The sequence below is a fragment of the Varanus komodoensis genome, unplaced genomic scaffold (genome assembly GCF_004798865.1).
Source record: "Varanus komodoensis strain SLA01 unplaced genomic scaffold, ASM479886v1 scaffold4, whole genome shotgun sequence".
Taxonomy (NCBI): Eukaryota; Metazoa; Chordata; class Lepidosauria; order Squamata; family Varanidae; genus Varanus; species Varanus komodoensis.
The window spans coordinates 14,389,663-14,403,751 of NW_025335941.1; the positions used below are offsets into that span (position 1 = coordinate 14,389,663).

Genomic DNA, 14,089 nt, shown 5'->3' on the forward strand with positions numbered 1-14,089 from the left:
AAATGCATACATCCAAGTTGTCAGAAAATCCACTTTGCAGAAGCAAGTTCCTGGTTCAGGTTCACACTTACAGTTCAACAGATCATTGCTATCCAGGCTGGAAGGAGGTCTGTCTGAGTCCTCAGAGAGCTGCTGCCTGGCAGAATAGATGATAGGAAACCTGATGGGCCAGTAATGTGACTCAATATATGATAACTTCATCTAAGTAGAAAAAGCAAGATTTCAGTTTGGTTGGATGACCAGTAGGGCACATTTTGAGGAACAGGGACAAATATGTTGGTGGACTGATTTTGTGCCATGATTGACGACATGCTATATACCAGACTGTCCTCCTTGACACCCCCAGGATGTTTTGTATGTTACGGATATAAGCCTCACCAAGCATGGCCAGTGGTCGAGAACTCCGAAAGCTGTTGTCCAAAACATCACCATGGCACCAGGCTGGGGAAGGTTGATATAAGCAATAGCTTTAGCCATCACAACAATGCAGAAAACAGATTTTTATTCCAAAGTGCAGCCTTGATTAAAAGAAAGAAAGGGAGGCAGGGAGGGAGGCAGGGAAGGAAGAGAGGGGAGGGGAGGGGAGGGGTCATTCTAAATATTAATTGACTAGAATCATTTCATGTTTTGTTTTTGCAGATTTTTCTTCTCCAGATCTCACTAAAAACCATAATCTGCAGAAGCTGTTACAGCTTCACAAAGCAATGGCAGTAGCATCCAATAACACTGCATTGAATATGCTCCTTTCAAAACTGCTCCAAGACTTTGCAGATCAGTCAAACCACCCCACACCCGCACGGGTTGTTGCAACAAGTGACCACCTGGAAGTAGTGTATATACTCTTATGCCTGGGCTTCTTTGGCTTCTTCACATTTGGAATTCTGATAAGCTACATCCGCTCCAAGAAGCTTGAGCATTCCAATGACCCATACAATGTGTATATTGCCACAGACATTTGGTATAAGAAGGACAAAGCAGACTTGCAAGCCAAAGTGGTGGAAAATTATAAATCAAGCTTTGTGTTGAAAAACCAGCATGCTGTTGAACAACCCATGAATCACATCCCTGAAGTGAAATCGTCATAGCACATGGGCAGTTCACTGGTCAAGTGTCGTCATGATGGATCTTTCAAAATAAAACAGCATGTGGACGGTATTGCTCAGAAGGAAAATGTACGGAAAAGCACTGGTCATTCTGCATTGCCCGCAGCACAGCTTTCCACCAATCTAGTGTGCTTTAGATGCCCTGAATTACTTACCAGTTGGGAATGGTGGGAGTTGTAGTCCAATACATCTGAAGAGGACCAGGTTGGTGAAGCCCTACTAGCATGACAAGGGCGTTTTCAGCATTTTCAGACTTTGGAAACGGCAATATGCTTTGACCAACGGTTCTGTGCTACTTCTGCTGTTTCTAACTTGAACGTCAGATTGCATCTTCTGAAGGAGAGCTCTCCAGACCAAAATCCATTTCCTCAAAAGGTACTCATCCAAAGAAAAGAAAAAAATGGTTTGAGTCTCATTCCACTGACCTATAATTAACATTAATGGGCAAACAGAGTTATAAAATTACTTAGTGATCTCATGCATGTTAGGTACCTCCATCTAACCAACTGTAAACAAGTTCCTGATTCATTAGGACTGCAGGAAGGCCAAGCCAGTTTAGTGTAATGCCAATCACATAATTTCCTTGTGTACAATATCCCATCCAAACTGGTAGATTTTTATCTACTTCAAATGGATGGAGTAGAAATGAAACAGCCATTAGCACTTCCCTAAAATGTGCAGTTAGAAAGCAGAAAAACAGAGACATCCCTACATACTCTGCTAATTCTATGAAACTTCTTAATAAAACACAGAGGTAGTGACCTCACAGAGGAAATGGAAGTATGTGTCAATGTATATGCAGAGGATTTCCTTTCTGTTCTTTATGCTCTGTTGTTTTGTTGCTTTTGTTTCTGAAAATGTTTTAGCATACAAGCTTGCATCTCTTCTAAACGTAGCTTTTTCTTCTTGGAAGTGGACCCTAAATGGATTACTCCCTAAGCTAATTCCTTGAGTATTATAGATTGTGTTGGATTCAGGGTCTGCTTCCCAAGGCTGGAAGGGTTTGTCACAAAAAAGAAGCACCCATCCAGTTTTCTGGGAAGCCCCCTTGCCTACTAGCAGACACAAAGCCCAGCTCACCACATTCAGCAGAGTCCTGATTGGTTGTGTAGCATTTTCAAGGGGCTTGAGAGACTGAAGTGGGGAAGAGCAGGCAGGGAAGCTGCTGATGCCAGCGCAGTTCCATGTGCCTAAATTTGAATCCAAGTCCTCATCTTTTCAATTCTGGCTGTCTAGGCATGGCCTAAATGTTCCATATAGCCTGAAGTGATTGATTCTGCCTAATCTTGAAAGCTAAGCAGGGTCAGGCCTGGCTGAAATCTGCATGGGTGCCTTGAGTCCTGCATTGAGCAAATGGCTGGATCTGATGGCCTGTTAGGCCCTTTCCTGCTCCATGATTCAATGTTTAATTTTGATCCTTTTATTTCTTTAATGAAATATAGTATCTCCTGGTTCTTATATTATTACCTATATTGTGTTTTCAAAATGCAATGCATTTAAGTTTAAAATTGAAACATGACTATGTTAAGTCAGCTAGATAAGTTATGTGGTCCACCTCCATTACAATCCATGAGAAATTTGCTATGAAACCCATAAAATGGACATGGGTTCAAAACTCACTTTTTAAACTTCTGCTAGATTTTTAACTTCTTAAAGACACAGCATATGATTGCTGTTCTGAAATAATATGTTTTCCCTTCAGTATAAATCATTTCTATTGAAGGTGTAATTTCTGGTTATTATATAACTTCGGTGATATTTTCAAGCCAATTATTTTTTATTTATAAAAAGATAGAACTTTTTATACAATAACCTCTATCAAAGAACAATTATTTGCTTGTTTTTAAGTTGTGGCCTGGATATATTTCATTTAAGTTGCAGCTACAAGAAAAATATCCTAGACCATTGCTGTGCCTTTAATAGCAGCTTGAGTTGCAGAAATTAGCGAATAAATCTTTTCATAATATGGAGATATACACTTCCAAATGACATGCAGAAAAACTGCTGTTGAAATTATGGAACAATAGCTAGTAAAATGCATCACCTATGTACACTACAGGGTTAGGCTGTTTTCTTTGTGATTGTAATTCTTTATAAATCTGTAAATTTTCTTTACAAAGTTTAATAAAACCGTTAAACACAAAAGTGTGGCACATTTGTTGAAAATATTACATTTGCATTGTGGTAACATCATCTTGGTTTTCTGTCCCAGGAAAGAATCGCTGGACATTCCTTGGTGGGTCTGTTCTCAGGAGGGAAGCCTGTTTGCATGGGAAAGATGCCAGGACACTGCAGGCCTCTTGTGTTGGAGGAGGGTGTGATGGGGTGAACTTGGTGGAGGGAAGCTTTTCCCAACCTAGTGCCTCTAAATGCTTTGGACTTCAATGCCCATGGGTCATAGCCTACATGGCCAATGGTCAGGAACGATGGGAGTTGTCATCTAAAATATAAGGGGGACATGAGGTTGGGGAAGGGTAGTAGATGGGTTAGTGTGCTTTAAAGTGAGTGTGCCTGCCCCTAAGTATACTTGATTATCAGAAAAGCTTTACTTCTAAATGCATCTGTGTTGACAAGCACTTCACAGAACAATCCCAAATCTCTTTACTGAGAAGTAGTGCCCAATGTGTTAATTGGGATTCATTCACAGGTAAGTGTGCATGACAGTCCAACTTATTATCACTGTAATATAATATCAGTAACCCTGCAGAGTCTTGACTACTTAGTCTCAAATAGCAAACAGGATAACAAAAGTAGTAGCAGTTTGGAGGTAAGCTATTTCATTGCAGTACGAGTTTTCTTATCTAAAACCTAGGAATGTCAGAGAAATGTCAGAGAACTCCACAGTGGACTCAGATGAATTCAGACGTCTGTGAATCCAACTCGGGATTCTACAGCAACCTGGTTTTATTTGAGTCACATGAATTCCACTCATTTATTTATTGATTTATTTATTTAAAACATTTTTATGCCGCCCCCATCGCAACAAAGCCTCGGGGCGGCTCACAACAAAAACAAAATATACCAATATAACAATTATACAATAAAAATATTAAAACCCAGTGCATCTCGGCTTAAAAGATTTAAAATCCTATAAATACCAATAAGTTAACAATTAAAATAAGTTTTAAATAAAAAGGTCTTAGCCTGGCGCCGAAATACAAATAACGACGGCACCAGGCGGACCTCTGGGGAGCGCATTCCATAGATGGGGCGCCACTGCAGAGAAAGCCCTCCTCTGGGTACTCACCCTCCTAAGATCATTCACAGAGGGCTCCCGGAGAAGGGCATCTGTTGCTGATCTCAAGGGGCGGGAGGGCATATATGGACGCAAGCATTCCTTTAGATACCCAGTACCCAAGCCGTTGAGGGCTTTATAGGTCATAACCAACACCTTGAATTGGGCCTGGACTTCAATCGGACTTTATGGACACTGTTTTAAATTTTCTGTAATTTTATGCAAATTTAGTCCTGGAAAAGCACAAAAAGTAACAAAAACACCAACTAAAATATGCATTTCCCCCATAGAATAAAGTATGAAAAGGTGCTATTTGCAAAATATGTCTATTTTGGGGGATTTGCTCATTTTCAGAAGTGCAAATGCATATGAATCCATTGATGCAAAATACAATTCCATCAATAAGTAGATGACTGAAAAAAAGGTACTTGGGAATCCTTAAAACACAAAAGCAATTGATTTTACAACCTATACATCCCTACTGAAATCATTCCTTGGACACTACATGTAAAATACACTAAATTAAACTTGGAAGTACAAGCTACACCACAGGAATATATTGTCTGGTCCCACAGAATGCTGTAATTGTACTGGCTGTAGCAGTGAATGAGCCTCCCTATTCCATGAAATATAAAGACAATCAGATAGGATAGTGAGTTAATCAAAAGTTGCTCCAGCTGAAATCACAGAAGACTTTGGTGAGCAAAATGCCTAGCCTTTTTCATCACCAATTCAAAGCACATATTCTTCTTCACACAATCACAATTTGCTAAAAGAATGGATACATTTCAAAAGTATTTGTTCCTTTACTGAGACCACAGAAGACTTTGGTAAGTGACATGCCTAGACTTTTTCATCACCCATTCAAAGCACACAATCTTCTCCACCCAGTTACAGTTCATCAAAAGAATGAAGAAATATATTTTAAAAGCATTTGTTCCTTTATTGTTAAATGGCACTCAGACAGAGCTAGTGTGAGTAAGCAGAGAAAAAGAGGCATGCTCTTTTCAACTGGCTAGAATTCACTTTAAATCTATTGACTTTTATCATGTGTTGTGTTTACTCAGGTCAAATGTACAACAGAACAGGAAACAGAATTTGATAAAGTGTGATAGCAACAATCCAAAGTAAGCAGAGTGCTTCTTGGTTGCTCATGTTTAACTGAGCAATAATCTCATGTGACATATCTAAGACATCCTGTCTGATTTCTGCATCTTATATTATTTGCCATGACATTTCTTACTGATCTCCTGATGCAGCAGTTTGTTCATTTTGTTTAACTAACTGTAGCAAAACTCCACCAAACAATGGTTGGGGTATGTAGACATCTGCATTGGAGCTTGGTACTTTATTATTATTATTATTATTATTATTATTATTATTATTATTATTATTATTTATATTTCTATACCACCCATAGCTGAAGCTCTCTGGGTGGTTCACAACATTGAAATCCCCCATCCAGATTTTTACAAGAAACTAAATATAGTTCAAACAAACAAACAAACCAATCCTACAATCAGATTCAAGCCAGCCCAAAACACTTTGGTGCCTGAGATGAAACAGCAAATGGTTTGGTGCAGAGTACCCAAGGGTGGCCAAGCTATTTCCCCAGAAATCCTTAAAAAAAAAAAAAAAAAAAACCTCTCCCTGAGAATGCAAATACAGCAGTAAATGAAACAGCTAACATTTTGTTGCTTTCAAAATGTTATGCTTTCATGACATCCAGTATTAGCTTTGTGAGGCAGCTGCCTCATTCTGTGAAATGGAATGGCCAGCCCCAAGTGGATTTGAAAGAGTTTTGAAGTTGACTGAATGAACTTAAGTTGTTCAGCCTTACCTAGCCTTGCCTCATTGCAGGTAAAATGTACAGTATATGCCAGGGGTCGGCAACCCGAGGCTCCGGAGCCGCATGTGGCTCTTTGATCCCTCTGCTGCGGCTCCGTTGCCCAAAATATGTGTCACAGCCACTGATCTGCGACCGACTGAGGCTCTGAGTTACAAAATACCAATAGGTGATGCTGAGGCATCCACTCAGGAATACTGTGCTAGCATTCCTGCGCTAGCAAAATTGCGACATTGCAGGGAAAGAGTGGAACAAGCTTCCTGCGGGCTCTCATGTTACGCAAAACGAAAAAGATTCTCTTTGTTCAAATGTAATCTCCTTCCTCTGAATGATAAAAGCTGCGCTTGGGACCTGTCACAATTCACATCACTTGACTGTTCATCTGCTTATCAGTCACTAAACACATCTATATCTGCAACTCCCCCTGGTAGGCCAACCATGGATAAATCGAAGAAAAGTTTCTGAAGAAAACCAAACGTTAAATGATATCATTTGCTTTTACTGCTGACGAACTTCTGGGGTTTGCTGTTTAATGCATGCAGCCCTTTAGCACTGACTTTGACTCTGCCGGAAGCTGTTCTCCTATTCAAAATATATGAAAGGAGTCCTACTAGTTTATAATGTAAGATTAAAAATAACAGTTTTTAGTGACTGAAAAGAGCTGCAGCTAAATCATAATGAAGATATACATAGCATTAAGGTAAAAAACGATATATGCAGTGTTATCTTCATTTTAGATGTCAAAAGGGTTTTGTGGCTCCCGGTGTTTTCTTTTGTGTGGGAAATGGGTCCAAATGGCTCTTTGAGTGTTAAAGGTTGCCGACCCCTGGTATATGCTCTTTAGAGACCTTGGGATAAGGGATGGAGAAAAAAGGGCATTAAATGAGTAGTACATTTTAAGAACAAATAACATGGAACTACAGACTGGCTGCTGGCAGTTTTGACTGCATGGATGCACTTATTATCCAAGAATAAGATCATAACTGTGTGATAAGTTAGCACAAGAACAGGCATTTCTGTACAAGGAATGGGTCCAGCTTTGCATGAGCACCGCCTAGTGGTCATAAGATGATCAACTAAGAGCAAATGCTCCATACATTGTCAATAAAGATCAACAAGAAGTCTTTATGCTTCACCATTGGTAACAGGATGTGAAACATAGGAAGTGGACAGCATTGCTTCATGGAGTTGGAGTCATAAAGACAGCATGCTAAACCTTCCATGCATGAATTACATGAGTATTCATTATCAGAGAGATGTATCTTGTCCTTGGTAAATGATACAGAATGTTTCAAGGTAGGATGAAATGCCAACTTTATTTTTTGTATTGTTCAGATTGTTAAATGTGAGGAAATAGATGGATAAAATACAGAGTTAAGAAGCTACAATAGCACTATATCAGCCTTCCCCAACCTGGTAGTCTCCAGACGTTTTGGATAACAGCTCCCATCACTCCAGACCGTTGTCCATACCAACCGGGGTATTAGCAATGCTAATATTATTAGTATTAGTATAATTAATTGTATTTATATCCCACTTTTGTCCTTTCAAGGAACTCATGGAGGCTCACATGAGTCTCCTGCTGCTGCTTTCAATCTTATTCCTGCAACAACAGCCCTGCAATGTAGGCTGGGCTGAGAGTCCAGACTGCCCAAAGTCACCCAGTGAACTCCATGGCTAAGAGGGGACTAGAACCCAGATCTCCTGAGTCCCAGTCTTGCACTTTTAAGCACTGTACCACACTGGAACTATGTGCATACTGGGGAAAAATAAAGCACAACTTATCACAGACCATTTTAAATTAAGCAGTTTAGAAATATTAATCTTACTTGAGATCTCAGTAATCATTTCCTTCCAACTCATCAGTATCTCCCAATTTTTTTAAATTTAACATGAACTCTTTAATACTTCCTATCATCCAATTGTTTATTGAGTAGTAAATATATCATAAAATATATCATAAAGATATATCGTATCTTTGATTTTATTATTAATGGTGGGATGCAGTGTGTTGCTTGCTGGTATGTTGTTTTTTGTTTTTGTAAGTCATCCAGGGACTCTGATATTGGTCGGCATATTTAAATAAATAAATAAACAAAAACACGAAACTATTCAATACAACCATAATTGTAATGGTAAAATAAGGCAGCTACTAAGAGTATACAGCATGCTAAAACAGTTCTCAAATTAAAATCCCTGGAAAAAATCAAGTGCCTTAACTTGACCACTGACCCCCCTCACACACATACATACACAATTTAAAAGGTGCGAGACATACTTCATTACGGCAGGCATTCCATTATGAAAGCACCCCACCCAGTTTTCATTTTATAAGACATATATCAAAATTAGTTGTAGATGGTCGCCAAACACGTCAGAGATTCAGTGGTGCCTCTCTGTTTATGTGTGGTGCCTCTTCATTCTGCTTATTGGAATAAAATTCTTCCAAAGCACACTGCTAACAAGATTTCCATGGTTAGCACTTCTCCAAATCTAAATCCTGAGTTCTCCTATAACATAAGGAGTACACATCTGAAAGCTTGAAAAGAACCAGATTCTGTGAGCAAACTTAAAACAAATTGCTAGCAAGGATGAAATGAGTAACAAGAAGGTTATTGTTGCCATGGAAGACACCAGCCCAGAAGGTAGACAAGGAGTCTGAACCTTTCCAATAAGATGACAGAGACAAGAAAACCTTCACCCCATCCAAGTACAACTACAACTGCTGCCACCTTTTGACTAAACCTTGTGATGACACTATCCACACTGGGATAAAAGTGCATGTTAGTGCCAGTCATACGAAGGCTCTCAGAGGGCTCCTTCAGATTCCATGGATGGCGATGGGCCTCTGCCACGGACTATTTCACTGCCCCAAAATTCTCTTTGCTGCACTCATCCCACAATGAAGATGAGGAAAAGCAATGAAGTGGCGGGACAGCTTTAAGCAGCAGTAAGTGTGGCAAGTGCTTGTTCATGATGACCACTGCTGAAAGAGCTCCCAAATGAACCTAAGAGGGAGAAAGCGGTATCTGTATTATCATACGGAGCAGCAGGTGGCCCATGCACTTGTCATGTTAAGGCATGTACCATAAACTGTGACACTGGCACACTCCATCACAGCAACGATTGAACGCCCAGAGTCTTCACTTTGGGAGGCAATGAACTCCACAATCCAAACCTGGCACAGCTCAGTTCAAAGCTCCCAAAGCCAGCTGAAGTGACTCCCTGGAGTGTAGGTTTCGACTGGCATGACCACTGGCAAGAATTTGGGGAGGGGACTTTCCTACCTTTGATAACAGGGGCATTTGAGCTTATTAGTTTCAATGACAGAGATTTCTATGAATCTCATTAGCTAGGACCTACCTTAAATATGATGGAAAAGCCTAGTCAATGCCTATCTTCTGACCACATTCCAGACCTGAACATTTAGCCCATAAACACAGACCTTAATTTGAAGTCTCATCTTGGATAAGATACTCAAACCCCCTTCCCCTTTCTCCTCTTGTTTTCCATTTCCCACAATCCTGAGAATTGTGAATCTGGCAGTTGGCCCAGATCTGCTGTGACCCCCCCCCCATTATGTAATCAGTTGCACAGTCAGGATGCACCAGATTCTCATGCTTGAGGTTTCCTCTGTAATACATGTGTTTAAATCATCCCTCTCTGATTCAGCATCAGAGCCACACGCCTCCTTGTTAAGGCCTTCTATGATGCCTGGACCAAATCCCATCACCAAGAACATGCTTCCCTCCCAGTGACCCAGTTGGCTTGAATCCTGTCAGTGGAAGTGGCAGTCCAGTCAGGAAGCATGCAAATTCCCTGCCAGTTCTCACAGCTGATACCTTCTCCGGGCCACAGTTTTCCAGCTTTTTGCAGTGGGTCCAGGATCTGAGTCCCTTCAACCTCCTCCTTACAAATAATAATTACAGGTGAAAAAGGCAGAGTGGTATTTCTGTGAGAGTCTCTGGAAACTGCAAGAGAAAGCAGGGATCAGTGGACCCATTTTGTGGAGAAGGGTTTAAACAGAAAAAAATGCAATGTGTCTGATCTAAGCTTTAGATTAGTATGCTCCTATTCATCATGCATTCAGCTTCCAACTTGGAGCCACAGAAGAGAGATGCTGAGTTGACAGCTAAACCCAACCTTTTCCCTTTACTTCTGGACATGATGCCTGTTGGCATCACCCTTTTAATCCATTTTAGCTTGCTCTAACTGTTCCTGTAAAAGATGTTGCATTGCACATGGTTCTTCAAAAAAAAGTCTCCAGCTGTCAATAGAGTTGCAGATTTTAACTCTGAGTTAAAAGATTTTGGATGGTAGCCATACTTACAAAGAATAGAGCCTAATACATTGAAGAGTGTCAAGCACTGAAGAGTGCCAAATTATCCAGCTGATCATTTTCAGAACAGGAAATGTACTGCTCCAGCATACCATTAGTTCTTTCAGTTGACCATCAGTCTGGGGGTGGTGCACCAGAAGAGTCTGAGTTCTGCTTTCAGCAGATTCATTAGTTTGTGCCTAAAGCATGCTGTGAATTGGGTCCCTCAATCTGATGCTAGCCTGTCTGGCCATCCATGTAGCTGTGGGCCCACTTAAAATTAACACTTGCCTGCAAATTCAATGGCAAATGTCCCATTGAAAGAATGTCCCATTCATTTTCATGGGACCCCTTTTCTTCTTTTCACCATGTTTAATGATGAAAGTACATTTCAGGGAACAAAGGGTTAACCCCCCAATGTACACCCCTCCCAATCCTAGGATCCCAATTCAGATTATACCTCTATGCTGGCAATTCATAAAATAGACACTTAGAAATGCTGTACTTGAAACCAGAGCTACGTGACCAATGTCACAAACAGTTTGACCTTAAGTGATGTGTATGGAATTGATCCAGGGCACTGCCAAATGTATCTCAGTGGATCTAGCACACTCAATATCTCTTTGCACTATTTAAAATATTTATGCCTCAAGTAAAAGTAAACTTTGGTGCATCTGTTGCCACAACAATTTATATTAGAGAGGTTAAGAGGGCAATTACAGGTGGAACTGGAATCCCTAGAACTGCATGGGAGGGAAAGCCACCAAAAAGAGAATTTGAATAGTGAAAGATTATCATTCAGAGATTTATGGTAAAGAAACCAGGAAGTTTTACTTCGTAAAATAAAGCTATGAAATCTTGATTGACAAGAAGTCCAATCAACCATGAATCTTTCTGTGGTGGCTTATTTCCCCTTCTGCAAATTCTACTCAGCCTTTTGTCATTCAGTACACATGTCCAAATGACACATGTCCTGTGCCATTCTTTCACTTGTTTGCTTCCTTTCCTGTTTCCTTTCTCTATTCCCAGTTTCTCACTGATCTCCCTCCCTTATTAGGAGACTTTGTAGTGGTAGCACCCAAGGAATGGTCTTCTCCTTGGCAGCTTAGCTTGTGCCCTTTTTGGTGCTAGGTAAAACATTTCTTATTCTTCAAGATCTCTTAGTCCTTCAAAAACTTGTGAGAGCATGTTTTAAGATCTTTGTACTGCTCTGGCTTTTGCCTTGATTTTAACTCTAATTTTATTCTGTTTTATACTTTAAAAATATTGTTATGTTTCATTCTGTTATTATAGCACATGGTTTTAAGACTTTGTTTGTAAGCTACACAGAGAACTTCAGCTCAGGAGCAGTGCAGAAAGAAGTTTTTAGCTTTTGTTCTTCAGTATTTTTCTTTCCTCAGTGCTGGTGCCGGAGGTCAGACTAGATGGCCCGGGAGACCCCTTCTGACTTGCTCTGTTTCTTTGTTTCTATGTTTCTACTGTTGTGTTTCTGTACTTCCTCAGCAGTTGTTCCATACTGATATCTTTATCCAGCTGTAATTACAATAGTAAAATAGAGAATAGTTTCTTAATTGAGCCATGGTGATATTTCTGTGCCTTCCTGGCATATTCAGCTCTGAATACCCTGCCATGTTCTGTTTTGTACTCTGAACTAGTCCCTGAAAGAATCGACTGACAGTGTTTTTAGTGACATAGTGTTTCTATCCCCTGCTAAATCCCCCTTTTTAAGCTCCAAAATTGTCTTCTCCATTGCAGGGAAACTCTCGTGTCACATAATTCCTGCCCTTATCTATACCATCATGATAAGGCCAGGTCGACTCAAATTATATTGTTTTTATATTGTGTTTATTTATTTATGATTGTGAGCCGCCCCAAGGCTTCGGCGAATGGGCGGCATAGAAGCCTCCTAAATAAATAAAATAAATAAAATAAGCTTCCCCTTGATGAGTTATGAAATGGAAAGGAATATTCACCCAACCACAGTACCCACCTCTCCTTTATTTCTTTTACTCAGTCTTGGACACTAGGTCCCAGAACATGATGTGAGGGTGTTTCTGCTCTTCTGCTTGGCCTGAGGCCTACAGGGTTCCATTTTTTCTGTAGGAGACCACTGGATGATCTCATCTGGATATTTGGGCTGCAGAGTCACCAATATGCAATGATACTGTCAGTTTCATCTGTGAGGGTGGTGGTGGAACTCTAGAACTGTTGCTTGTTGACAGTGAAGGATTGAATGGGTCAAAACAAGCTGAAACCTAGCCCTTACAGGATAGATGTTCTCTTGGTTGGGCCATCTGACTCAGAGTTAGGTGTTTATCCTCCTTCTAAACAATCAGGTTAATATTTGGGAGCCTTACTAGACTCAGCACTTCTGTTGGATGTGCAGGTGGCATCAGTGACTCTAGCTGATTTATTCCAGCTTTGGTTGGTGCACCAACTAAGACTCTTTCTGATAAAAATAGACCTCCTCACAGCCATTCATGCCCTAGTGGCCTTCAGATTAGACTGTTGTAACACATCCTACATGGGACTGCCCTTGAAAAGGACAGGATTCTGCAACTGGTACAAAATAATCCAGTCGCACTGTTGACTGGCCCTTTCAACATATAACTGTTTGGGAGGGGTTGTGCGGTGGGTATATATGGGCTGCTGGTTGTTATGACAGCCTGGAATGGTCACTCAGCCAGACCATATTTATTCCATCTTATCAGGTCAAACAGCAAAAGGTCAGGCCATCAAATGCTGGCACTGTAAAGCTGATGACCCACTTGGTAAAACTATGGATTACCAAATCATCCAGGTGCCTGAATCTTTAATAAATCTATTACCAATTTCACCAAAATGTAGACTGAATGCTTGGACAGCAAAGAGGGAAAGTTCACAAGCAGCATGCAATGTTTTGGGATCATACTAATACTATTTCAATGCCCAGGTCACATGCAATGTCCTGAGTAAAACCTGTAATCTGACTGGGCTTCCCTAAGAAAGGGGCAGGCTGCAAAAACACGAGGGGCCCAGTAGGATCCTTGGCCAGTCTTTTCCAAGAGACTGAGAGCACCTGAGAACTGAGGGAAAGGATAGGATATGTAGTCCAGCACATCTGCCCTATGCCATCTTAGCAGGATCTTTTCTCATTTGAAGGCCATAGCTCAGGGGAAGGTAAACTTTGGCCCTGCAGGCCCATTTGAGAATTTGAGAAACTCTTCTAGGCACAACCTAAAATGTGTGCCATAGGTGGGCATGGCTGGTAACCAAGGACAGGGAACATGCCTGAAGGGAAATTAAGATGGCGGCAGCTGAAGATGCCCACTTCACTTGGAAGCAATCAAGAGAAGATAATAATATTTTCAAGATCAACACTGGAAGGAGTAGAATATCTCAAAGAGCATCAAGGAATGTTCTAGGAGCATACTGTCACCCATGGACATCATCATTTGTTCCAATTATTTTGATTCACTTACTGGTCAGATACAATGAAGCAATCGAGGAACGTTAAATAAACTAATAACCATTATCTGGATTCCAGTTTCTCTTTGAGTAGATAGAAAACGCCTAGCCTGCTTTGCTGTTCAAGGATGCCCCATTCT

General features: G+C 40.6%; 1 protein-coding gene across 1 annotated transcript; it reads left to right on the plus strand.

Moving 5' to 3' along the window:
- Positions 1 to 704: 704 nt before the first annotated feature.
- KCNE1 (potassium voltage-gated channel subfamily E regulatory subunit 1) lies at positions 705 to 1,085 on the plus strand. Its single transcript, XM_044442539.1, has one exon. The coding sequence runs from the start codon at positions 705 to 707 to the stop codon at positions 1,083 to 1,085; it is 381 nt and encodes a 126-aa protein (XP_044298474.1).
- The last annotated feature ends 13,004 nt before the right edge of the window (positions 1,086 to 14,089 follow it).